At 45.2% G+C, this 27,212-nt stretch overlaps 1 protein-coding gene across 1 annotated transcript; it reads left to right on the top strand.

Annotated features, from left to right (window-relative positions):
• Window positions 1-1,605: 1,605 nt before the first annotated feature.
• Window positions 1,606-26,027, top strand: NSFL1C (NSFL1 cofactor). The gene is made up of 9 exons (XM_003821264.4): window positions 1,606-2,780; window positions 5,073-5,170; window positions 11,236-11,310; window positions 14,372-14,537; window positions 15,198-15,290; window positions 16,365-16,474; window positions 16,875-17,012; window positions 23,702-23,866; window positions 25,622-26,027. Exons 1-9 carry the CDS (start codon window positions 2,676-2,678, stop codon window positions 25,782-25,784), a joined length of 1,113 nt encoding a protein of 370 aa, XP_003821312.3. The 5' UTR covers window positions 1,606-2,675; the 3' UTR covers window positions 25,785-26,027.
• Window positions 26,028-27,212: the final 1,185 nt, after the last annotated feature.

Raw genomic sequence — 27,212 nt, 5'->3', positions numbered from 1 at the left:
GTGGGCTTTGGAGGGTGGGGTGCATTTAGTACTGAGGGTGGAGTTAGAAGGGAAAGTGGGGCGGGGTGGGTCAGGTGCTGGTGGCGGATCTGTGAGGTAGAGGTGAGGCTGGAGGTGGTAGTGGTGGTAGAATTTGGGGATGGGGCTTGGGTGGGATGGGGCTGGAGGTTGGGGGGTGGTGTGGTTGGACATAGGAGAGTGGAGCTAAAGCTGAGCCTTCAGCACCTCCTTCTCTAGTCTTGTTAAGGACACTTAGATAAGTGTTATGTAAATGTAGTTTCAAGTTCATGCCCTCACATCCCCTGCCTTAAACTCCAGTTGGGTCATCTGGAGCTGCCTCCAGAAACCAGCCACAGGAAGTGACCAGCACAGTCCTGCAGTCTAAGGAGAGACAGTGTGGTGTAGTGGTTAGAAGCAGACTCAGGAGGCGTGCAATACTTGGATTCAAAACTCTTTAGAAGTCTAGGTTTCCCCATTTGCAAAATGGAAATGATAACAATAGAACTCACTTCATAGGGTGCATGAGTTAGTGTATCTAAGGCTCTTTGTAGAGTGTCTAGGGGCATAGTAAGTGCTCAGTAAACACTAGCTGCCAGGTAGTGTTATGGGAAAGGATGCCCTCAAGGCCTCTAGAAGAGGGATCAGGGACCCTCTGGCCGAACAAAGAGCTTTCCCTGATGGCACAAAAATGAAGAGGGAGGTGACAATGAGTTTCAATAACTCCAATACCAGCCAGGGAACTGGACCATGAGGAGCTGATCGCCTGCAGATCTTTAAGCTGGGGTTAGTCGTTGTCAGTTTCCAGGGTAGAAAGACCTTACTGGTTGCCAATCGTGAGGTCCAGAGTGAGCCTCTAGCTTCTTGGACTTCCTGGAAAGTTGGGGTGCATTTCGAGTTGACACAATGATGAAAGGGGTAAGGCCTAGGGACCGGGGCTGGTCCTGGGCGGCCTTGCAATAGAAAGGAGAGTCTCACACCACAAAGAAAGGACCCTCCTCCCATGCCTCCTGCCAGGGCCTATTGTGGCTGCAACCATGCTCCTAATAACCTAACCCAAGCCCTAACTCGTTTGTCATATAAACTTAAAGGATTTCTTGCACAGTGTTAATAAGACACCAAATTTTCCAGGAAAGCAACTACTGTGTCAATTGAGGGAAGACTGGACTTTGTGCTGTTCATAACCTGATTAAGAGGGGTTTTGACTAAGCCTGGGCACCTTCTCAAGGTCTCCTTGAGAAAGGGACACCTGAACTGAGAGCTGAAGAATGAGCAGGGGCCGACAGAGGAAGAGGAAGGGAAGAGTGTCCCACGGTGGTGTTGGAAATTAAAGCTCGAAGTCGCAAGGAAAACCAGCACTCAAATAAAAGATTTCTCAGCAAAGCCAATTTACTTCTGCAGAAGGGTGCCACTCGCACATCTGGTCTTCAGGAAAGCACACCGAACAAAAGAGAGAAGGGGTTTTTATCCCTAATGCGGTTAGTCTCTGCTTCTGTGTCCTGTTCCCATTGGCTGGGGCTGGACGGCACAATCTAAGCTAATCCCGATTGGCTAGTTCAAATGGAGCAGAAATGTGGGCTACAGTGGTAGGGCAAGCGGTTTCGGCAGGAAGAAGAGTTTCCGCGGGAATGGCAATTGTAGCGAGGGTATCCAAGGGAACAGATGTGAGTTATAGATTAGGACCGGCGGGAAGGTTGTTTACCGTAACTAGGGGTAAGGAGGTACAAAGAACAAGGAAGTTAGGCTTTGAAAATAGAGAACAAACAACAAGTGAGCTGAACAAGTAAGTTCCTCTTTGGAGAGGAACTTACTGTACCTCTTGCAAGAGGCAAGAGGGCAAAGAAGCTGAGGACCCAGAAGACAGGATTGTGCCTAAGAAAGTGGCCTTGGAGCAGAGGCCCAAAGAAAGCGGGGAGAGCGCCTTGCCCATTGGTAAGGGAAAGGTGCTCCAGGCACAGAAGCAGCTAATGCAACGGCCCTGAGGCAAATGCAAGATAACTGGCAAGTTCCAGGAACAGCAAGGAGGGCAAGGCGCCTGGAGCAGAGGAAGCTAGCGGATCCCTAGATGAGATGGAGGAACTGGCCCATCTCTCATGGGTCCTGCAGGCAGGCCATGAGACTGTCTTTTATGCGGGGCGAGATAACGAGGCATGGACGTGTTGTGAGCGGAGGCCTAGCCTGTTCAAGGTCTGAATTTTTACCCCTAGAATGTAAGAAGCATGGGAGCAGGGACTTTGTTTTGCTCCCTGCCATATCCACAGCCCTAGAAAAACATCAGGCCATTGATAGCTCTCAGTAAATGCTTGACAAGTAAGTGAATGAACGAATGCACAATTAATGAAATGAGGGCTGCGTCAATGAATAACTGGGAATCTGACTCCTGCAGGGATCCTTCAGCCCACAGGTGTATGTAAGACCCGCCCCGCCTCTCATCCTTCGGGCTCCCACCCCCGCCGTTAGGCTGCGGTTCGCGCCGCAGTCGCCAGAGGGCGCGGAGCGGCGGGGTTTCCCGCACGGAGGGCTTTGCGTGAGGCACCGCGTGGGGCGGGGCTGCGGGCGGGCTCCCAGCTGCTGGGCCCTCATCGGCTGGGCCTCGTCGACCGGCAAGCGGAACGCGGCAGCGGGGCTGGGCCTGTGCGGCGGTCGCCGGAGCGCTTTGGAAGGCGCACGGGGCGAAGATGGCGGCGGAGCGACCGGAGGCGCTGAGGGAGTTCGTGGCGGTGACGGGCGCCGAGGAGGACCGGGCCCGCTTCTTTCTCGAGTCGGCCGGCTGGGACTTGCAGGTAGCGCCGCGAGGCGGGCTGTGTCGGGTGGGCCGGGGACTGCTGGGAGCGGGCGCCTGGTGCCTTAAGCCCGCGGCGGCCGAAGCGCACAGTCATCCCCGCTCTACCGCGGCCCGACCCAGGCCTCATGGTCCCGGGACCGCTTGTCACGCGTCGCCTGCTCGGCTTGGGAGTGGGGGAACGCGGGCCAGCCCCAGCCAGTTCTGCCGTGCCAGTTTCACTCTGCCTCGCCCGCTTGCGGCGTCAGCGAGACTTCGGGCACTGCAGCAGCCGGCGAGGAGAGGGAGCGCCTGGGGGCGTGGCTGCCGCGCCGAGTATCTGCTGGAGGCCAGGCTGGTCCGAGTGAGCAGCTCTTGGGTGAAGCCCCACTCGGGACTAGGTGGCCGCTCATTTCCACTTCCGAAGTCCAGCCCGGGAGCTGACCCCCGCCCAGCCTTCCTCATTGCTGGGAGAATACCTCTGGGGTGGTGGCGCAAGGTTGGAGCTTCTTCACCTTGCGTAGTTAACTTATCTGTAAAATGGGAGTCTCGTGGAAATTGCTGTGTAGTTCATTGGCACGTACTGAGTATTCACTAAATACTTGCTAAGAAGACTTAAGCTTCACGAGGCAGGGATTTTTGTACACTGCTGAATTCCCAGTGCCTAGAACAATGCCTGGCACATAATAAGCACTCGGTAATTAACTGCAGAAAGAATTGCATAAATATTCTTGGCCAGCCTCGTCTTAGGTAGATGATGACGGTGATGACTAATATTTATTGAGTACCTACCATGAGCCAAGCGCTGTTCTGACTGCTTTACATGTCTTTTGTCATTTAACCTTCGCATTTTGCAGCTGAGATTAAAGAGGTTAAGTAACTTGCTCAAGGCCTCACTAGCTACCAGGCAGAAGAGGTAGAAGTGGAACTCAGTTCTGTCTGGTTGCAAGCAGACAGAGCCCAAGCTTTAAACCACCATGTGCCAAGCACTTTACATAATATGATTCGTTTAATCCTAGCAACACTATGAGGTAAAGACTAGACCCATTTTATGGATGAGGAATTGGAAGCACAGAGGGCAAAGAATTTGCTCAGGGTCACATAGCCAGTAAGTAGCGGGGTTGGAATTTGAACTGAGTCTGCTGCCAAACGTAAATTACTCCCCAAACATAAGAATTCGGTAAAGCATCACACCTAGATCACACCTAGACACAATGGGAAGCCCCTATGCTGGGCAGAAATAAAAAGTTTCTACCTGAAAGACCTAAAAGCACACAGTGTTGTGACCGACAGATCTTCTGTCTCGTTCCCCTCACATTGTAGTGGGGAAACTGAGGCTCATGCATGTGACTTGCCTGGCAGGAACAGGACTTGAATGTAGGCTCCCTGAAAATGCCAGTTCACTACATGTCCTGAGACAGCACACTGCCTCCCAGCAGATTACTCTTATCCCATGACAGCTCACTGTCTCCTGTGAAGTTGGTGACCCTGAGAACAGAGGCCATGTCTATTTCATCTCTGTGACCTCAATGCTTTCTTGTGTTTGTGCAAAGCAAGTGATTAGTAAATGCCTGTCCGTTGAGTTGGTGACAGAGATGTCACAAATGACCAAAGGATTCCCATATTCCTTCTGTATGTGTAGACCTAAGATGCGAGTATGCATAAATCTTAATGGATTATCTCATCCAGTGTGCAGGTTGGTGAGACAGGTACCCCCATTTCACAGATTAGGAAACAACTTGAAAGAAAGGAAAAGTAGCAACCTGGACTGACTCCACAGTTCCTGACTCCGGGCTGTACTGGAGGCGCTTAAGAGTAGGGGCCTGAGCACACTAGCAGGGATGGAACCTGGCTCCACTCTTTACCAGTTGTGTAAACTTGAACAAATTTTTTTTAATCCTCAGTGCTTCTGTATCAACTATAAAATGAGATGATAAGAGTACTAATAGCATAGAGTTCTTGAGGATTAAACAAATTAACATATGTAGAATGCTCAGAACAACCTGGCATGTAAATGCTCACTAAATGTGTGCTACTTTTACTAGATCACGTTTCTTCATAAAATGAGAATAAAGAGTGTCTTCCACCCCAGCCATTCTTACTGCCTTCTTTTCACCTTAGTGGGTGGAATTTGTTTCAGTTGACACGAAGACTAACAGCTGAGCTGTTAACCTTCTGGTCTAATTTTCTTTGGCCCATGGATGCAAGCTACCTTGTAAGTGTTGGCCATGTCTGTATTCCTTTGTGCTCAAAGGAGATATGCATTAGGTGAAGGCCTGTTTAAGGGTCCCAAGGTACTACCTCTCTGTTTCAGATCGCGCTAGCGAGCTTTTATGAGGACGGAGGGGATGAAGACATTGTGACCATTTCGCAGGCAACCCCCAGTTCAGTGTCCAGAGGCACAGCCCCCAGGTAAGGGCCAGCTTCAATTATCGCTACATGAGTGTTTCCAGCAGTGAAGAGGAGCTATTTTCTGACCAGAGGGTTCAGGCCTGGATGTGTGGACCAGGTCTGAATGAGAAGGTTAGACTGAGTCAATGGGTAGTACTTCCCAGCAGGCCTCAGTCATTTCCTATACAGAGATGCATGACTTTTAACTGGGTGTGGTTTATGGTTCAATCCTGGGGGAAACCACAAACCTACTTTTAAGACTTTTACTTATGTAGTATGAGGAATGACCACTGCAACTCTAAAGTTTTTAAGTAAAAGCCAAAAAACTTCCTTTCAAGGGTGCTATAGATGTGAAAGTTTAGGCGAAATGACTTTGGAAAGCTGTTTTGATATTTTAGGATGCCCGTTACCTTATTAAGAAGTCTTGTACAAAATAAACCTGTGTAACCCACCCTTTGCCAAGTTGATTAGGGAGACCTTGTCTTACTAGGTAAAACAGTGTTAACCTTTGCAATCCCATTTGCATCCCCTGTCGCTGCCTCCCACAGCACCCACAGCAGATTACTCCTGTGCTCTGCAGAGTGAGACAATGCTGATCTTCCAGGAGACAGGCAGGGGTGCTTCCTGTAAAGGTGTCTGAACCTTTACAGAGAGTGTGTAAGCAGAGGTGTCTCCCCTCTCTGCTTTCGCCTTATTGCTTCTACTCTCTAGTGTATGTTTTAGCCAGGAAATTTTATTTGGGTTTGAATTCAACCCCAGAATATAACCAACAGTGTTTCTTTGCCATGAAGTGGTAAATTATGTTTCTCTCTAAAGGCAACTGAGGTTTAAAATATATTTCCTCCCTTCGAAGAAGGAGCGCTAACCCCAGATCTCATTGCTTTCTTCTTTCCCTAACTCCCATCCAGAGAAAAGAGGTAGGAGGAAAGTGATCTTGTAACTGTTTGCACGTGCTAACCTATGAGATGTTGGTGATGGCACATCTGGGTATTACTGCTTGGGACATGTTGTTAGGGTAAGTGCTGTTCTTGCAGCTGCTAGTAGAGATGGCTGATTTTCTGGGGTATGAGTCTTTGACAGCCACCTTAGGGTGTTGTTGGGATGTTGGCATGTCAGAATTATAGAGGGGGAGAGATTTAAACTTAGTCTCTAATGCCAGTTACATGTTTACTCTTTTCTCCAGTAATCCCAAAGTTCTATTAAGGCAGTGGTTTATTAGCATGGGCCCAGGAGCCTGACTGCGTTGATTCAAATCACAGCTCTGCTACTTAAGTAAAAGCTTTGTGACCTTGGGCAGGTTACTTAATGTGTCAGTTCCTCATTTTCCTCGCCTGTCAAATGGTAATGATAGTGCCTACCACATGGGAGACTGAATGAGTTAATACTTACAAAGCAAATAGAACACAGCATGTGTTGTTATTATAATTTTAGTATTATCATTTTTAGCATTCATTCTCAATTGACCTGTTTTGTTTACTCTATCTATTCCCCAACAAGTATGTACATTTAAGAATAGGCATAAAAGTGGCCAGGCGCGGTGGCTCACACCTGTAATCCCAGCACTTTGGGAGGCCGAGACTGGTGGATCACGAGGTCAGGAGATCGAGACCATCCTGGCTAACACGGTGAAACCCCGTCTCTACTAAAAATACAAAAAAAATTAGCCAGCTGTGGTGGCAGGAGCCTGTCATCCCAGCTACCCGGGAGGCTGAGGCGGGAGAATGGCGTGAACCCGGGGGGCGGAGCTTGCAGTGAGTCAAGATTGCGCCACTGCACTCCAGCCTGGGCGACAGAGCAAGACTCTGTCTCAAAAAAAAAAAAAAAAGGCATGAAAGTAAAAGAATCAAGGACATAGAGTTTAACATTAGAACTGAAGTGAGTAAAAAGACTGGACGCACATTTGGTCCAAGAGGCATTGCTTTATTGCTCTGGTTAAAGCTCAGACTTGGTAGTAGGCTTAGAAAAGAACTGAAGACAAGAAAAAGGGAGGGAGGAGGGCGCAGTGTGTTGCATGGTTTGTCCTTGTTGAGGAGGAAAGCAAATGCTAGGACTACATTCTCAGGAAAAACCAAACTTGTGCTAGCACCTCAGAGGAATTCTGTGTGGGGCCTGCCTCTGCTTCGACCTGGCAGTTGCAGGACACTTAGCCAGCTGCTGCCCTCTCCCCATCCCCCACTTTTGACTTCTCACATACCCTTTTATGTTGTCACTGCTGCCTCAGAGCAACACCCAACTCTAGAATAAGGATTCTTAATATGGAGCCCGAGAACCCTAGGAGGAATCTATGAAATGAGCGTGAGAAGGTCTCTAAATTATTAATAGCTGAAATTACAGGCAAAAGTTTGTGTACATGTTAGCAGGTATCTTTTGTGGCAAGAGAGTCCATGGCTTTTATGAGATTCTCAAAGGGCTGACAGACATAAAAATGTTAACCATTGCTATAGGAGACAGTTTAAACTCAATAATAACAGCTGCCATTTATTGAGTATTTAGGAGTGAGGCACTGGGTTAAGCTTTTACATGAACATCTTTTTAGTCCTCACAGCAACCCTGTGAGGTTAGTACTGTTGTTAGTACTGTTAGCACTGAGGTTAGTACTATTCCTATTTTACAGATGAGGACACTGAAGTTGGGTATCTTTCCAAGATCACAGAGCTAGTAAAACAAGGATTTAAATGTAGGGCTGTTTTCTACATTCAGCATTTCAGCTCTCAGCCCCAACGATGTTCTGCCTCTTCTTGTGGACATTCAAAGTCCTCCAGAATTTACCCTTGGACCCACCTTCCTAATCTGATTCCCTTTTCCTCATTTCTTAAATCCTTTGTTCCAACGAAACTGATTTCTTTGGTGCTCTAATTCTTCCTTATTTTTGGTTCTCCTGCTTTTGTTTGAGCCTCTCACCTGATCAGGTGTGCCCGCTCTCTTGCTTTCTGCCTATACAAATCCCATGCATCCTTCCATGTTTACCTCCATCCCCACTCTGTTGAGCGTGTTATTGCTAACCCTGTGACCAGGCTGCACGCCATAATTCTGTTCCACAGAACTCCAGTCACAACTATCACTCCTTCAGTTCTTTGACTATATCCACGTACTACTGGGTGGCATGTCTCCCACATTGCCCTGAACTCTTTTCCTGATATTTAACTTAATTTTTCTCCCCAAGTAATTGTAAATTCCTGGAAGTGGGAGGGCTAGTATTTTCAGGAGCAGTCACCAAAGCTCTGCCATGTTTCTCACTTGTGTTCTCTTCTGATACTGTTCAACAGCTTTGAAATAGGTAAGGTGCTCACCATTTCGCTGGTCAGGATGCTAATTCTTAGAAAGGTCAAGTAACTTACAGCTGCTGTTACCACAGATTCAAGGCCAAGTCTGCCTAAGTCCAAAGCTGCTTCTGCTGCCACATGCTACCTCCCTGCCAGCACCTCCCACCCCTGTATGCAGGGTCAAGCAAGAGGTAACAGTTTCTTCCTTTTTTCCCCTCTTTCATCCAGCAAAAGTTGTACTTTAAACTTCCGGGAACTACGATTGTCTGATTCTCTAAAATTACACTATCCAATATGGTAGCCACTAGCTATTTAAATTAATTAAAATTAAACAAACATTGTTACTCGTTTTCTCTAACCACATTTCAGATGCTTAATAGCCAAATGTGGCTAGTGGCTTCTCTGTTGGACAGTGCAGATAGAGCATTTCCATCATCACAGAGAGGCAGAGCTAGGGTAACCAGATTAAAAGCAGAAAATGTCATCTGATGAAGGAGTTTTGTGCCACTTCAGTATGCCAGAGTAGCCTGGGAGATAGTTCTAATATTGAAAAATTGAACTTTCTGAGATATTTAGCCAATTTGTAGAGACCATAGGACAAAAGTATTGCGCAATTGGTAATATCCCTAGGACATCCATGCCATAAGGTAACTGAAAGCATTACTCCAGACAGTGGTTCTGAACTTGAATATATGTCGGAATTACCTCAGGGGCTCCTTAAGGCTAGACTGCTGGATACCCCTTCCAGAGGCTCTGATTCAGGAGAATTAAGAGGGGGCCTGGGGATTTGCATTTCTGACAGGTTCACTATAATGCTGATGCTCCTGGTCCATGACCACACTTTGAGAACTGCCACTCAAGAGTAGTACTTAAATGTGCCACACCATGCAAAAGACTTTCCGTGCATCAGTACCCCACCTGCACACAGAAAGCCCATAGGTTGGTGCTGTGATTGTCTTATTTACATGTGAGAAAATGCAGGCTTTGAGAATTTAAATAGCATGTCCAAGATCCCAAGGGTAGGAGGCAGAATTGGGATTGGAATCTGATACATGGATACCAGAATCAATGTCGGATACCATCAGAGTCTGGGTGTATGAGTTTTGGGGGAAAGAAACAAAGCCATAGCAGAGCAAGTGATTTGCCCAAGCAAGTGTACACATATATATTTGAAAGTTTAACAACAGGGAGATAGAAAATATTTTTTTCATAGATGCTCATCCTAGCCTAGTCATTGGAAGAAACTTTAGGCTGAGCATGTATGGAAAATTCCCTTTGGGAAGATGAATGAGTGGAACTAGTACTCTCAGGGTACTAGTACAGATCTCATCACTTGGATCCTTTTGAACCATGTCATATCAAGCATCAAAGAATGCCCAGCAGACTGTTCTCGGGAGCCAACTCATGCAGGGAGCTTGTTTGCTACATTGATTGGTTTTTTCTTCTCACTTCTAGTTGATGGAACCTCAAAACTCTTCTGTCCCCTGATTGTCTCCTTGAAATAAATCTTCAAGACTGAACTGGAGCTTTCTTCCTAGTAAACAGCTCATTAAAGCCTCACTAAACCTGTATTACTCTTTGTTAGTCTTTTCTCACACTGCTATAAAAAAACTACCTGAGACTAGGTAATTTATGAAGAAAAGAGATTTAATTCACTCACAGTTCCACAGCTGTACAGGAAGCATAGCTGGAAGGCCTTAGGAAACTTACAATCATGGTAGAAGGTGAAGGGGAAGCAAGCACATCTTCACATGGTGGCAGGAGAAAGCATGTGTGAAGGGGGAAGTGCCACACATTTTAAAACGATCATATCTTGTGAGAGCTCACTCACTATCATGAGAACTGCATGAGGGAAATCCACCTGCATGATCCAGGTCCCTCCTCCAACACTGGGAATTACAATTCAACATGAGATTTGGGTGGGGACACAGAGCCAAACCATGTCACCCTCTTTGTCCCATATTATATGGAAGCTGCTTTTTTCCCCTAAGAAATACAGAATTTTTTTTAATCTTGATAAAAGTTGTCTTATGATCCTTGAAAAACTTAAGCTTGTTCCTTGAGGACAGATCTAAACTAGGTGGAAAGTGGCAGTGGAAGATAATTTCAGAGAGAATTAACCCTTCTCACGCTCATTTTTAGTTGTGCCCATCCCATACAACACTGCTTTTTTTCTAAAAATAAATACTACTTCTTGACTAACTTGCAGCAGAAGTAAACTGGGGCTTGCTTTTCCTCCAGTGCTGTCACCCTCATATTCATTCATTCCTACTTCTTGGCTATGTGTCCTTCCTTCAACTCTCTGGTCTCTGTGCACTGTGTATGCTGCTTTCCTATAATGCTACACCAACCCCTTTTCCCCAGCAGCCCCATCACCATAATTGTCCACTAGTTCTTTGGCAGTTGGTCCAAATATTTCATTTTTCTGGGAAGCCTTTCTTAGTTTCCCTGTTACTCCCTGCTGTCTGTACTACTTAAGCCTGTACTCATTTTTAGTTGTGCCCACCCCACACAACACTGCTTTTTTCCTAAATATTAATAAATACTTTCTAGTTTTTATTAAAGCCAGGGCAGCTTAAATTGGGATTCCATTTTACCTCACGATAGGACTTTCTAATTTATACTCAATCTGTGTGATCTTGAAAAAATAAATGCCACATTATTTTATGTGTAATCTTAGGGGATTAACCTTGCTCCACATAACGTCCTCCTCTCGCCTACCAAAAATGTAACCTCAGTGTCTTCACCTCCTTAGCAGCTGGTGATGAGGGTTACCTTTCTTAATGCTCCCTGAGATCATTTTGCTCCTTTCTGTGTCTCCAGTGATAATAGAGTGACATCCTTCAGAGACCTCATTCATGACCAAGATGAAGATGAGGAGGAGGAGGAAGGCCAGAGGTGAGTCTTTTAGAGGGGGTCAGGGGGGCAGTTCACAGGGAAGTCCAGGGTAATGTGTAAATCACCTAGAACAGGACCTGGTAAACATGTTCGGTTATTGTTAGCCATTACTACTGTGGGCTGGTCTGTGTGGGTTATATCTTAGGAAGTCTCTTCTACTCCTTGTAGCTTAGAAGTGACCCCTGTTCCGTTACTTAATGTATTTATTGAGGAATATTAGGGGAGGGAAACAAGGAAAAGATCTAGCAGTCCCACTTTTTGGTATTGACTAAAAAGATTTGAAATCAGTTTGTAAAGAGGTGTCTACATTCCCATGCTCATTGCGGTGTTCTTCACAGTAGCGAAGTTATGGATCAGCATAAGTGTCTTACCAGCGGATGAATGGATAAAGCAAATGTGGTGTATATACACAGTAGGAATACTACTCAGTCTTTAAAAAGAAGGAAATCGTCATTTTCAACAACATGGATAGAGAACGTTATGCTAACTAAAATAAGCCAGGCACAGAAACACAAATACAGCATGCTCGCGTGTGGAATCTAGAACAATTCCAATCTAGAACAATCGACAGAGTGTGGTTACAGAGGCAGAAGTGAGGGGATAATGGGGAGATGATGGTCAAAGGGTATAAAATCTTAAGACAGGAGGAATATGGTTTGGGGCTTTTTCTTTTTTAGATCTCTTGCACAGCATGATGAATATAGTTAATAAAACAGCATTGTACATTTCAAAATTGCCAAGTGTTAATTTCAAGTGTTCTCACCACAAAAATTTTGAGTATTTGAGATGATGAATATGCTAACTAGCTTGATTTAATCCACTTCATATTGTTAAAGCATAACATCGCTTTGTACACCATAAGTATATACAATTATAAATTGCCAATTTACAATTTTAAAAAATAAGGAAAAGAAGGAAAAAGTTATTCATTATATTACAGTCCATACGTAACCAGGTATCCATTTTTTGGTATATTTCTTTCCAGCTTTTTCTTTTTAATTTAAAAAACATCATGTAAAAAACAGAATAATAGGCTTATAAGTGTATATTTCCCCCAATAGACATGTACCCATCAACTATTTGTTTTTAACCTTTAGAACATTATAATAAAAATATCCATTATGGAAAATACAGACTAGTATAATGAAAAAGTCTTAAACTCATCTACCCTTTGGTAACTACGGTTGATATTCTGGCATATTTCCATCCAGTCTTTGTTCTGTATATAAATATGGTTTTGCTGGATCAATGCTACATCTCAGACGTTTCCCCATGTCCTTAAAATCCTTCATATGCCTTTTCATATGCTATAATAATAATCCGTTATATGGGATGCCTGACATTTAGATTTTTTTCAATGTTTTACTACTGTAAATATCAGTGCTATGAACATTTTTGTGGATTAATTAACCACATTTCAGATTTTTTTTAGGATAGTTTTTAAAAATGGAAATACCAGGTCAAGGGCATGCATATTTTTAAGGCTCTTGATCACAGGCTCCCAGTTCTGAAGCTTTGAGATCCCTTAATAAAGACTTTATAGTCCATTTAGCAGAACTTCATCTACCTGGAATGAACAAGAATGAACGCCAGCCTCATTTCATGGGTTTTGGTTCTCCACAGGATCTGCCTCGGTCTGTCAGACATTCCTAAGGAAAATTGTATAATAACTATTTCGGGAATGCAGTTATCTCATCATGGTCAGTCTTTGGGGAAGTGGGCTGAGAAATTACATGTGTTCTATTCTCTATTTTCGTTCCTATTGTGACCTTCACACTGACTCAAAACCTTCCTTTTAGATACTTCTGGATATAAAAATATATGTTAATTTTAGGGTTTCACACTCCTGAGTGAAAGGCAGTGTCATCAAGTACATGAATGCCGAGCTCCTAAATGACTTTCTCATTCTCCTCCCACCCAGTCACGTCCTCCAGGCAGTGACCTTCCTTTATTTCACATTCCGCTTACTTCCTTGACCCCTCAGCATTTCAGACCTGAAAGGACACTGGTACTGTTGTCCTTGTCGGGGCCTGTGGCTTTGCCTCTCATTCCCTGGTGAATGTCAGGAAATAGAGGGCTGAGACTAATTTTTATAGGTTCTCAATTTTTCTCGCTTGGGGACAAGCTGTTGACTTAGCTCTGAATAGGAGTAATAAGGAGGCAGTGGGACAGGCTGCATGACAACTGGTTTTCAGGCCCATATAAAAAAGTACTAACTTTATTATCTCAAGCCATGCGTGGCCTATTGCAAAGCCCAGTGTGGGTGTCTTGGGGCTTGTATTTGAGATTGGAGCTTCTCTGACCTCCAGTACCCTTTCCTCAGGGGCCACAGTGTGTGTCACATGAATGGCAAGGTGAGGTGAGGCTTGGGGGAGCTCCTGGTGCTGTGTCACACCACCTTACCTGTGTGCATTACTCTGTGCTTGTTCTTTTGCATACATCTGCTGATTTGAACCTCACGGCTCTGACTTAAGGAGCAGGTAGGTAGGGCATGTGGTCCTTCCCTCCCGTTTCAAAGACAAGGAAAGTGAGTCACAGAGTAGTGCACTGGCTTACCCAGGACATACAGTGGCAGAGCCAAGACTGGAGCCTAGCTGCTTGTACTAACCATGCCAGTGCCACCATTAACCCCAAGTCACTAGTGGTAGCTACTTCTGACTATGACTGTAGTCACTGTCTCCTGGAGAGGAGCCTGGCCACCAGATTGATATTCCCAGCCGAGACTCTCTCCTGAGCTGATAAGCTGTTTTGCATGCTTGGAATGCCTTTCCCCAGTTTGTTCACCTGATAAACTCATCCTTATCCTCAAGATTCAGCCCAGAAGACACCCTTAAAGGAAGCCTTGGCTGTCCTTCCCACCCAGTGTTCCCTCACTGACTTCTGTTGCTTCTCACACTGCATTTTACCTGCTTGCCGCCTTCCATGTGTTCCCAGCTAGCCAGTAAATTCTTTAAAGACAAGCATTGTACCCTTTGCCTCAGTGTGCCCAGCACCAACCTGGCACATGCTCTATTCATGTTTTCCGTGAGTGTTTCATGTTAGAGGTGTATTTTGTACACAGGTTTTATGCTGGGGGCTCAGAGAGAAGTGGACAGCAGATTGTTGGCCCTCCCAGGAAGAAAAGTCCCAACGAGCTGGTGGATGATCTCTTTAAAGGTGCCAAAGAGCATGGAGCTGTAGCTGTGGAGCGAGTGACCAAGAGCCCTGGAGAGACCAGTAAACCGAGAGTGAGTATAAGGGTCATTGTCTGTGCCCACACGACTGAGATTCCAGAACTGGGAATGCCACCTTCTTCACCCCGGTAGTGACTGATTTTTTTCTTTTTTTCATTTGCTTACTTGGTCTTCTGTGCAGAACACGAGTGTAGTTTATCTCACCCTTTAACGTGAAACCAAGATTTGGGGCAGAGTTTTCAAACCTACAGCCTATGGTCTAGATTGGGTTCTGCATACATGTTTTGTTTGGCCTATCAAATTTGACTTACTTAGTGTTTTATTTTGTTTTACTTGAATTAATAGTCATCTGTTTATATAAAATCAGGATTTCTGTCTCCTTTGAGAAAATCAAAAAGTCTTTGATATTGTCTTGTACCCAAATTCCTACATGGTCATGGTTAATGAGAGTTTAGTAGCATCTGTTTCCTTTAGCCAGGCACTGCCCCTTCCAGCTCTTAACCCCAATTCTGGCCACCTAATTCATTTACCATACTGCCTGGGCATGTAGGCACTGAGTCTGATATCAGAGAAAGTGCATCTAGTAGCTAACAAGCTTGATCAGGAACCCTGTCCTCTTTCTTCCTCTTACCTAAGATATATATATCATTGTATCTGAGTAACCCTTGTACCATGGACCAACCCCTTAAATGTGTATGAACTTGTCCCTTATAGCCATTTGCAGGAGGTGGCTACCGCCTTGGGGCAGCACCAGAGGAAGAGTCTGCCTATGTGGCAGGAGAAAAGAGGCAGCATTCCAGCCAAGATGTGAGTGCATCCACCTTCCCATGAGGGAAGCTTGTGGACTGTTCTGCCATTTTTCTGAAGGGATTGGTTACATATTGTGCATTAACCAGCAGCCTCTGAAAGGGAAACTAACAGAGACAGTGCCCTTGCTGTGGTTCACGAACAAAGACGCTTACTGGAAAATCAAAGGAGCTTTCATGGGTGCTGGGTGAGAGAGCTGGTGAGAACAGGTGGGGAAAGGGGATGGGCAAATGAAGGAGTTTTTTGAGCAGCCCATGGATCTCAGGCAGAGGTACAGTGTATCTGGGGTTCTCTAGTGATGCGAGTATAGCTGAAGAACTTGGTCTTCAGACCACCAGAGAAGACTTAACACCAATTTTTCTTTTCTTTTTTTTTAGTTTTCCTCATTGTCCACTACTTTTTAGCCCTGTGCATAGGGTGTCCCTCCCCACAAGTGTAATCATACACACAATTTTAAGTCTTTTTTATTCAATATTATACCACAAACATTTTCTTATAGTCTTGTGATCATTAATTTCTATAATATGTTTTAAATCATTTTGGGTTTTATTCCAAAATAAAGTCAAGCAAGAAGAAAATAAAAATTTTATCCTCCAAGGCAGCTGCTAATGCATTGGTTTTTAGCCTTCTAGACCCTTTGCTGTGAATGTGTATGGGAGTTGTTGTGAACAGAACTTGTAGATAACATTTTTAATGACTGTGGAATAGTCCATGAGCAAGATTTGCCATGGTAGTTTAGTCGGACACTCACGGCATACCAAGCACAAGCAAAGCGTCGATTGAGTCACCTGCCCAGAGCCACATAGCTAGTGAGTGGCACAGTCAAGATGCAACCTCAGGTGTCCTAAAACAAAACCCCTGCTCTTAGTCTGTGCTAGGCCACCTTCCTATTCTAGGTTAATGCTTATTTAGTTTGCTTGTTGAGTTGCTTGTGCACACATGTATATATGTGTGTCTCTCTGTGTGTGTTTTAATAGTAGCAACACTGAGAAGTAGTAAAAACCTGCTAATTTGCAAGTTCAAATTGGTATGCTTGCCAGATCCCTGGTAACTGTTTACTCCCTGTCATCACAGGTTCATGTAGTATTGAAACTCTGGAAGAGTGGATTCAGCCTGGATAATGGAGAACTCAGAAGCTACCAAGACCCATCCAATGCCCAGTTTCTGGAGTCTATCCGCAGAGGGTGAGTGAAAAAGCCCTCCTGTAGGTCCCAAATCAGTGAGTGGATAGCAGTTGGGAAAGGAGGAGGCAGAATGTTTATTATTTGAGAAGTAAATTGTTTGAAGCAGATTCAGCATAGTTGAGATACGGATTCATAGATCTGCTCCAAAAACCTTGTATGTCCATTTTTCCCCTTTGGGCCTGAGGCAGACCTAAGTGGCCAAATAAGAAATAGGTGTCAGCCATGGCTGAACAAACAAGAGAGAAGGTGGAGGCAGACAGGTAGCCACCAGAGTAGCCTGCTCCCTTTGGAGGCCCAGCGATTTTTCACCACGGGACTGAGAGGTTTCTTCTCCCCTTTTCCCATCACTGTCATTTCCATCTTCCCTCTGTGGACCCCAGCATGGCCTTTTCTTCCACAGGGAGGTGCCAGCAGAGCTTCGGAGGCTAGCTCACGGTGGACAGGTGAACTTGGATATGGAGGACCATCGGGACGAGGACTTTGTGAAGCCCAAAGGAGCCTTCAAAGCCTTCACTGGCGAGGGTCAGAAACTGGGCAGGTAAGGGGCAGCACAGGTGAGAGCCAGACTCTGTCAATCACACCTGCCAAGCCCAGCAGACCCTGTGTATCACTCACTTTGGTTATTAGCTCTTTACTGTTTACAAAATACTTCAAATTTTATTTGTATGGGAGGAAGAGTGTGGAGAACATGGACTGGAGTTAACAGACCTGAGTTTATATCTCTGCTTCACTTTCTAGCAGTGTGACCTTGGACTGTATAGCCTCAGTTTCCTCAACTATAAATTGGTACTAATAAGAGTCCATACCTCCTAGGATTATTGTTGCAAGGAATAAGTGAGCTGATGCATGTAGAACACTGTTCCATAGTGAGCAGTCAATGTGAGCAGAAAGTGTACGTAATTGCTGCTGTGGCTCAGTAATCTAGGGTGTTCAGGGAAGGTGTCATCTCCTTGATGGCTTAAGGCTGAAATGAGGATTCCAAGGGGAATAAGAAATTACAGACTCTCGCCCAGCCAGGCCTCACAGTGTGTTGCTAAGGATGCAGGGACACTCAGGAACCTTGCTGCCCCTTTGCAGGCTGGTGTGCCACCATTATGACAGCTCAGCAGCTCTTATTTCTACTTACTTGGCCCTTCCTGACACTCACTCTGCCACTTGTGACTTTTTCTGCATTGTGTCCTCTGCTACTGCCTTCTCACTCCTGTACCCTCTACTAACAGACATTCTCTATCTTCCATTCAAACCCTCTGATGATATCTGATTGGTTAATAGTCACTGGTATCCCTCATACGGTTCTCCCACCAGACTCTTGGCCAGCCCATAGGTAGGCTGCCTTCTCTCAGGATCCACTTAGCTTTGGCCATGGCCATGGGGTCACCTGATTAGTGTTCTTCAGAGGGAACTGTGCACATGATAGGCATTTAGAGCATAGTGACCCTCCTTGCCAATATGATCCTTATTTTGTAGAGAGAAAGCTGAGGCTCTTAGATATTAGGGGCCTTTCCTTGGGCACATGGCTGGTGTGTGTTAGAGCCAAGACCCCAGGCCTTCTGACTGGCATTCCTTCCTGCACTCCTGCACAATGAGACATCCTTTCTAACCTAGATCTGGCAGTTCTCAAAGTAGCTACTGCCCTTGCTCACCTCACTATCTTCAGAGATCAAAGCTTGGTCTTCCAACAACCATGCCCTCTGAGCTTCTGGCTGGCGCTCTCCTAGAATCCCTTACCTGCCTGTTGACCATTCATGCCTCATCAGGAGCAAGGGTCAGAGTTCAGGGTATTAGATTTACCTGGCCCAAAGTAGTTAAGTCATCCCTGTTCTCATCATTTCATCTACTGCATCAAGGGCTGTGGACTAGCCCAGGACAGCTATTCTCACAGAGAGTGTCCCTGTCAGTTGTGATGAGCTTTATAGGGCACCTAATTTTTTTTTCTTTGATTATTAAAGTAATACATGTTCATCTTAATAGAAAGTGCAGGTAAAGAATAAAAGCTGTCCTGAACCTAACACCCAGAAATATCTGGCAAGTGTATCTTTCTTCTCTTACTCATTTGCATGTATTTGTAAACATGCTGTTGTATCACCTGCTTTTTACTTTATCAGTGAAGTATGGCTATCCTTTATCAGTAAGCTTATTTCTACACTTTTAATTATAATGCTTACATAATTTTCTAGCCCATAAATGTGCCATAATTTAACCAGTCCTTGTTGTTAAACATTTAGGCAGCTACCAGAATTACAACATTGCAGTGAATATCTCTGTGATTAAATCTTTGTATACTTTTTAATCTTGGGCTAGACATATGATTATTGTTTCAAAAGGGCTTCATATTTTTAAGATGTCAAATTGCCCTTCAAAAAGGTTATATTTTTTATGCCCACCACCAGTTACAAGGGAGGTCTCAGAACTTCAGAACACCATGCACTTTGGGTATGATTTTATAATACTAACAGGAAATGTTTCTACTATTGGAAAGTCTAGCCATATTATGTGTGTGAAACTCTGCATCTCAGAAAATTAAAATATCTTTAAAGTCTATTTTAGCATGATAGGAATAAATACTAATGTGGAGAATGAGCACAAGATAGAACTTGATATCACCATGATATTTATCAACAAAGTGTTCACTGCCAGTTCCACTTGCATTTTATTTCAGTTCTGGCTTTTTATGAAAACTTAGCTTAAAAAAAAAAACAGCCACAGTTTTATAAAGTTAAGTGAGATGGGACTTTAGCTTTTCAGTCTAAATCAGGACAGCTGCTTTAGTTTTTCTCATACATTTTACTACATTTTTCATTGTCTTGTGAACCAAAATGATCAGAAGCCAAAAGTCTTGAACTTTTCTTGAAATTTTTCCTGAAAATTTTCTCAGATTTGCTTCAAAAATCAGTCAGTACTGGGCTTTTTCAAAATCTTAATTATCTGGGAAAATACTTCAAGTGAATGAATAAGTTGTCTCAGTTAAAATATTTTGAGAAAATTCAGTTGTATTAAATTTTTTTTGTTGTTTTAGTAAAAGGCAAAAGATGTATACAATCTGAAGAGAAACCGGAGAATTTTGTTGTTGTTTTAGGTTTTACGTTAGTTTGTTTGAGTTGGGAGCTGATCTGAAGGTTCGAATTGCAAACAGCAAGAGTGCACTTGGGATGAGGGGTCACTGCTGCTGGAAGTGAGCTTTAGCTGCTCCCGTGCCTTCTGTAGTGGTTATTTTTGTGGAGAAGATGGCTGGTCTCAGGATTTGTAACTGTGGCAAGAAAGTACCTAGTGCCAGCTTATTCCCCCTGTAAAGATAGGAGGAGTTGGGTGATTCGGGCTCTTGAATTGAGACTCATTTTCCCCATAACTTACGATGTTTGCAGGGAGACACCAAAAAACACTATTTATAGACGTCTGCTCTAACCTTTCCTGCCTGTGAATCAAGCACCCTCACAGCTGCAGATGGCCAGCCGCTCACTGGGAGCAGTAGCCCAGCTGTTGGCAGTTCTCAGGAAGAGCTGACAGGCCAGCTCCTTTGAACAGATGCGTGTGGCTGCCCTGCGGGATGATTAGAGCACTATGGAACTAATATTCTTTGAATGATGTGCTCTTATTATTTGAAAAATCAGGAGGCCTGGTCTTCAGGTTTCCCCTCCTCTTCCACTCCCCATCCTCCTTGAGAGCAGTACAGACTGGGAATGCCTGTCAGGTGACCTTCCACTTACAGCCCATGGCAGCTGATAGCATTTCTAGTCGATTTTGGTCCAGAATTGAGGCAAATATAAGTGGGGCAGGACCTTGAGGAATGATAGTAATTAGTTAGTCGAGTGTTTTATGTTGTTAGCTAAGCGCTATGCTAAGTATTTCATATATTTTATCTTCTTTAATCCTGTTTTAATCCCCATTCTACAAAGAAGGACCCTGAGACTTGGTGAGATCCATATTGCTGGCCAGTGCAGAGCTGGGTCCCTCCAGTCTCTGCCTTTACCTGCCAACCTGCATAGCATCCTGGATATTCTTGCATAGCCACATAGACATTTGTTTGTACTTTTAGTATGTGTTGGGTACAGTGCATGTTTTTAGCTATTTTCTCAACTATCTGGGAAGTTTTAACTCTGTTTTATTGATGAGGAAACTGGGTCTTGAAATCCAGGCCTATACCTGTCTGAGTGTAAGGCCCAACAGGAGAGTGGGACAGTGTGAAGAGCACAGGATGGAGAGCCAAATAGCTCGGATTGTATACTGCCTCTACCATGAACCAACACTGGGATTTTGGGCAAGTTGCTTAACCCTGCTGTGCCTCAGTTTCTTCATCTGTAATGAATCCCTACCTCATAGGCTGGGGGTTAAGCCTGTGAGTTAAGTAAGTTAATACATGTGAAGTACTCAGCACAGGGCCTGGCTTAGGAATGGGTGCCTCATAAATAGTCACCATGTTTATCAGGCCACCCTGCCTCACCTAATTTTTAGGGAGTGTGTAAGAGAAACAGCCAGTCAGAAGCTACACAGCCAAGTCCAGGCATCAGGCTTTCCTCATCTCTTCCAGTGATGACCCACCAGCAGTCTGCAACAGGACGTGCTGGGAAGCAAACCCAAACAGCAGCTGCTTCCTTGTGTGGAGGATTTCCTAAATATCAGGCCTTGCGTGCACATTATCTCGTCTCATCCTCACAACAGAACAGCTCCTCATTTTACACACAAAGACACTGAAGCCCTGGGAAGTTGTGACTTGCTTAAGGCCACACTGTTGGTTTAGTTTAGAGGCAGAGCGGAGGCCAAATGGTAGGTGGCACAGCTCCAAAGCTTGTGCCATTTCTCTAGCATCACACCAACTCTCCTTGATAATAGGGACAGTAGAGACTGCTTCCCCTAAAAGGCGTGGAGGTGTGGTAAGGAGAGTGTCTCCATTTTATAGAAAAGGAAATTGAGGTGCCAAGATGCTCAGTAACTTGCTGAGGGTCATCAGCTCATAAGTGAGGAGTGAAACTCAAGGAGAGGTTTGAGAAAGCATTTTCAATATAAATATTATTTTTCTAAAATAAACCATCGTAATTGTAAAGCTTGACAAAATCCTGGCTGGTGGGAATACACAGAATATATACTGAAAGAAGGCTTGTTTATTGCATTAGTTTTTAAAAATGATCCATAGCATGTGTGTGTGTTTTCTCATCTATAAAATGGAGATACACCCATCTCAAAGGATGGTTGTGGTGATTCAGTGAGGTCGTGGCTGTGAAAGCCCCTTTAGACAATACCTGCACAAAGTCGGTGTAAATGTCACTCCTGTTTTTTCTACTCCCCACCCCCTTGCCTGAATAGATATCAGCTATTTTGGCTTAACAGCTTCTTTCTCATTTTAGGCCTGCCTGAAAATGTTATAGTTCCCTTTCTGGCAGGCGGTGGTTTCAATGAGTACATATACTTTGAATTATTATAAATAGTTGAGGGACAGGCTGCCTAAAGTCTAATTGGAGAGTTGACCTAATGTCTGTGAAACTAATGAACAAAACGAGATAGTGTAGATCAGGAATGTCCAGTCTTTTGGCTTCCCTGGGCCACTTTGGAAGAATTGCTTTGGGCCACACATAAAATACACTGATACTAATGATAGCTGATGAGCTAACAACAACAAAAAGCAAAAAAAAAAAAAAACTCATAACATTTTAAGAAAGTTTACAAATTTGTGTTGGGCTGCATTCAAAACTGTCCTGGGCCGCATATGGCCCATGAGCCATGGGTGGTTGGACAAGCTTGGTGCAGAGCTTAGGCATTTACAGGTATATGAGATTTACCTATTCACTATTTCCAAGCAACTCTTGTGGCCTATCGTAGTGTCATTTAAACTGTGTGTCCCAGCCCACAGTTTTTGAGTCCCACATGCTTTGAGGCTGATGCATAGAAGCAGCTTCTCTAGTGCTAGTAATGTGGGTGACATTCTCCTCTGAGCTCTACTTTGTAATTCTGTAAGTCCATGTTTTTCACATTCACAGAAAAGAGTAAGTTCACTTTTCAGTCATTCTTTAATTATATGCTTCAGGGCAATATTTAACTGTGCAATCTCTCAAAACCTTTAATGTGCCAATGGCCTCTGAAGCTGCTGGTGTAATATGTGGCCTTTCCTACACCTTCCTTCCCATGGAACACACTTTGGAAAGCACTTTCAGTTGGATTTGCTCTCAGTACCATTTTTGGGGCTGTGACGGGGGAAGAGTAAGTTACAAGAACTGATCTAATTAGAGGCTTTCAGGGGAAGCAAACGCTTATCTAGTGGCCTTTCTTCTTTGCAAAGGTCTAAGTCAGGTCATCTGCTAAGAGAAAGACTGGGAGTGAAGTGGACAGGTAGTTTGGAGGAGAGAAGGCGGCTCCATACAGTTGTGGAGAATTGGGAGTCCTATGTGCATTTTGTGTTTGTCAGCCATCCTGAGTGCATTATGCAATTTTCCCCTTTAATCCTAACAAAAACTGAGCAAGGCCTATAGCCTTAACCCTTTAAAAATCTAATTACTACCTTTGTTGAAACTAAGGGTGCTTGAGTAATTCAAACCCTGGTCCATGTGATTCTGAGATATGAAATCTAACACTGTGGCTGACACCGTGTCCTGTTCATTGTATGATGAATCCCAGCAGAACCCAGCACTTGATTGGCTTTTCAGTGCCCTTTAGAACTCTCTCCCCTGCCCTCAATAGTGGATGTATGAGTACAGATACACATGTGAGTGAGGTGCACTAGGTAATGCAGGCCTGAAAATTCCATCACAGAAGAAGAATCTGGATTGCTTTGCCTGCATCCTGCCACTCACCTGCCAGGCTGTGCCAAGGCTGCCTCAGCTGCAGACTTGGAACACTCCCCTCCACCACTCCATTGAGGCTAAAACTGACCCTGTTCTATTATGTCTTCCAGCCTTATGACCCTGTCTCTCCCACCCTAGGCTGTCCTGCTTTCCTCCCTTCAAGCCCTTGTTCAGTTGAAGACACCAAGGAGGAAAAAGGCCGAGTAACTTGCCCACATTACTCAGGAGCGAGGGAGCTAGCAATAACGTATGAAATATATGACTCAGGGTTTGAAGTGAATTCTGCTGGACCTGTAAGTTCCATAAGGGCACGATTTTCCCTGTCTGGGTCAATAGATCAGCAGCACCAAACAATGCCAGGCGCATAGCAAATGCTCAGTAACAGTCCAAGAAGGGATTCCCTTCTTGCTAGGGGCCTTGTTTCTGCTTGTGTTCTGATGCCATCCTCTCTCCTCAGCACTGCCCCCCAGGTGTTGAGTACCAGCTCTCCAGCCCAACAGGCAGAAAATGAAGCCAAAGCCAGCTCTTCCATCTTAATCGACGAATCAGAGCCCACCACAAACATCCAAATTCGGCTTGCAGACGGTGGGAGGCTGGTGCAGAAATTTAACCACAGCCACAGGTACCTTGCATTGTGTGGCCTAGCTTATTCTAGGAGTGTCCTCTGGGCCTCACGCAAATGTGTGGGAAACAGAGAGCCGTTTTTCCTCCTAAATACCAGCAGGCACTCCATGCTTTCCCCAAAGCAGACACGAGGGTGGTAAGGACTACAAGTCTGAAGCCTTAAGTTCTGGTCCCCACTCTTCCATTAGTGTGGCCAGTGACTGTTCACTTCCCCCTGTGTGTCTCATTCTTCATCTGTAAAATTAGAGTATTAGATTTCTCAGGGCTTTTTCTAAGCTACCAGACTTCAGAGGAAGTCCCATGCTAAAGTCCTATGAAGACATCAGATTAGAACTGCTGTGGTTGATGGAGGAGAAGGGGGTGCAGTGTCACCGTCCCGCTCACCTGGCTTCCTCCACCTCCCTCCCCACAAGGGGCCTGTGAAAAGTACTGGGCCAGGAAGAGCTCTTCTAGATCTGGCTGTCGAGAATTCTGGGAATGCCTGCTCCACATCTCAGACCATCTGGGCTGGATCAGTGCCTTCTTCATTTTAAAGATGGGGAAACTGAGCCACAGCAAAGTGAAGAGACTAGTAGGAGAGGTGCTAGAGGACTGTTGCCAGTAAATATATTTGGTGCCTCCTTTCTGTAGAACAGAAGTGTCTAAATTTTATTGGTCATGAGCCAACTAAGCCAGCACCCACATGTGGGATCAGTGAATTGTTTATCAATCGTTGAGTATTGACTGTGCTCGCCTGTGGGTGACAGCAGGAGACAAGCCCCAGCTGTGAGCCAGGTGCATCTAGAGCCTATTGAGACCCCTCATCAGGAACGTTCATTACACTCAAGTGCCTGGTGGTTAAGCGAGTGACCCATCCCAGTGATGTGAGTTATTTGCCTCAGTTTCATTTCACTCATTAAGCTCAGCACACTGCTGCCCATTCCCAGGGTGGACAGCCCATGCAGAGGCTTTGCTAGGTGAAAAAGCTTGGTTTGCTAAAAGTCACAGGCAGAATCCTGCAGGTCCACGCCCTTAGATGTGCCAAATTGTAAGTTGCATAGATTTTAGGGGTTTGGGGCAAAAAGGAAACTTATGTTTAAGTGCTCTAGGGAAGGAGGCATTGTTTCCAGGTGGTTTCATTGTCATATGATCTCCAGGTTCAGAAGGCAGGCAGTGTCTGGAGAAACAATTCCTGGCCCTGAGAAGTTGACCATTAATTTCTGACAGATAGTTTAAGTGCCTCCTGTGACATACAAAAGAGACATACACTGTCCTTGTGAAATTCATGAGCTGCAGGAGGAGACACTAATCAGATCATCCCAGAAACGTGGAAGGAGGGTCAGGGATGGAGACAAGGAGCTAAGGAAGGCTGTCCTGAGGAGGTGGCATTTGATCCGAGGCCTGAGTTGTGATTAGGATTACAGAAAGGGGATCAGGCAGGGGAGCCTCTGGAAAGAAGGACCCAAATGTGGGAAGAGAGTATGGCCTGATGAACTAGAAGTGGGCAGAAGAGAACGAGGGGAAAGAGGGTGGTATAAAATTAGGTAGTCCTTGGGAACACAGTAGGGTTGTTGGTGTTTATCTCAAGGAAAATGGAAACAACAGTGAAGGACTCTTGGCAAGGAAGGGACTTGGTCCCACATGCCTGAGCGTAGCTTTCACTGTTCTGTGGAGAAAGTCAGGAAAGGGGATTTGCGAGGTGTTTAGCTTTCCACAGGGCAGGGGTATGGACAGCAGAGGATGGCACTGCTCACCGCTTCCCCAACTCCTGCAGGATCAGCGACATCCGACTCTTCATCGTGGATGCCCGGCCAGCCATGGCTGCCACCAGCTTTATCCTCATGACTACTTTCCCGAACAAAGAGCTGGCTGATGAGAGCCAGACCCTGAAGGAAGCCAACCTGCTCAATGCTGTCATCGTGCAGCGGTTAACATAACCGCCCAGCCAGCTGCCTGGCCTCCCTCCTGTGTTTCCCATGGCCAGTGGCCATGCCCCATGGGGATCGCCCCTCCTGCCCCCTTGTGCACACCCAGCAGTCCAGTGCAACGTCTCCTCCATAGCTCTGGGTTCTTAGATCTTGGTTGGACGTTTGTTTTCTCCTTAGTTGCATTTCCTGGGTTTTTGTGACGATCAATGGACTTTAATGAAAAAAAAAATAAAAACAACCAAAAAAATTGAAGGAATATCACCAGCATGTTGTACGGAAACTCTCCCACTGAAGCAGGCTTTAATTGCTTTAAAATTATATTTATCTTGGGGCCTGTGGGAGGAAACTTCCTTCCATCTTCTCTGCATAAAAACTTGTGGCACACAATGCTTATTCACTAATGTGTCCCACCCGCCAGCCCCACAGATGACTGGAGGAAGGAGGGGAAATGTGTAGAAAGAGGCTTCGCCACCACTTGTTCCCACGAGAATATATCACTTGCCCAGATAAAACTGGGCGGCAGCCAGAGTTCCCTAAAGTGGGAAGTCAGAGCTACATGCACACAGTGTCTTCAGAAGGTGAAAATAAATATTTCCCTGTGCTCCTTTTACTCAACCCCTGGGATATCTAATCTTGCCAGGCCTTGGCCAGTTGAGATTCTGTTCCACCTGCCTGCCTGGCCCTTTCCTCCATTACCATCCAGACTGCTCGCCTCCTGGGGATTCTCATGGGCTCCATTATGGCTTGATTTACTCCACGTGCAGAAGTCTTGAGTGGACCTAGGAGGTAGGTGGGATATTTTTTTTCACTAGGATACAGCTCATGCCAACCCATCCTAAGTGAGTTCAGAATCAGGGTATCTTGCCCTAAAAGATAAACAGTCAAAATGCCACCGAGCTGTTCACTAGTGATGTGTGGCAAATCAAATCAACTGTTGAAGAAGGGGTGAGTTTCCCGTGCTACAAGCACCTGTCACTGTTGGTACTTGCAGGAGGCTTCTGCTGGGTATGTTTTGGAAGTGAGTGTCACTACTTGGCTTTGCTTAGCAGGTTCTGCTTCACACTTGTTCTTTGACCTGCTGACTTGTGACTTGCAGAAACATAGGCAGTAGTCCTAGCCTGGTAAAGACCCTCCACCACCCCTCTAAGTTTGATTGCTATGCAGGTTTGGGAGAGGAGGCCTATCGGGCTCTTGGATGGAACCCTTTCCCGTATTAAACAAACCAGAGACAGAATCAGTGCTGACTCAGGATCTCCTGGTTTGGAATCGTAATGTGCCTCGATCCTCTTTCCAAGCAGGCCTCACCAGTCTCTTTCTCTTTCCTGCTTCACCCCTGCAATGAGCCAAGAACCAACACTACATCCACCTAGAACTGCAGAAGGGCTTGTGGTTTCAACCAAGACCCATCCTGAGCAAGGGACTTGGCTCGGTGCTTTT

Source organism: Pan paniscus, chromosome 21 (genome assembly GCF_029289425.2).
Source record: "Pan paniscus chromosome 21, NHGRI_mPanPan1-v2.0_pri, whole genome shotgun sequence".
Classification (NCBI taxonomy): domain Eukaryota; kingdom Metazoa; phylum Chordata; class Mammalia; order Primates; family Hominidae; genus Pan; species Pan paniscus.
This window is presented reverse-complemented; position numbering and strand designations above follow the sequence as displayed.

Coding starts and splice junctions, on each gene's coding strand:
- NSFL1C (XM_003821264.4), top strand. CDS start 2,676: ATGGCGGCGGAGCGACCGGAGGCGCTGAGGGAGTTCGTGGCGGTGACG. Junction 5,171..11,235: donor TCCAGAGGCACAGCCCCCAG/GTAAGGGCCAGC, acceptor CTGTGTCTCCAG/TGATAATAGAGTGACATCCT. Junction 23,867..25,621: donor AAATTTAACCACAGCCACAG/GTACCTTGCATT, acceptor CAACTCCTGCAG/GATCAGCGACATCCGACTCT.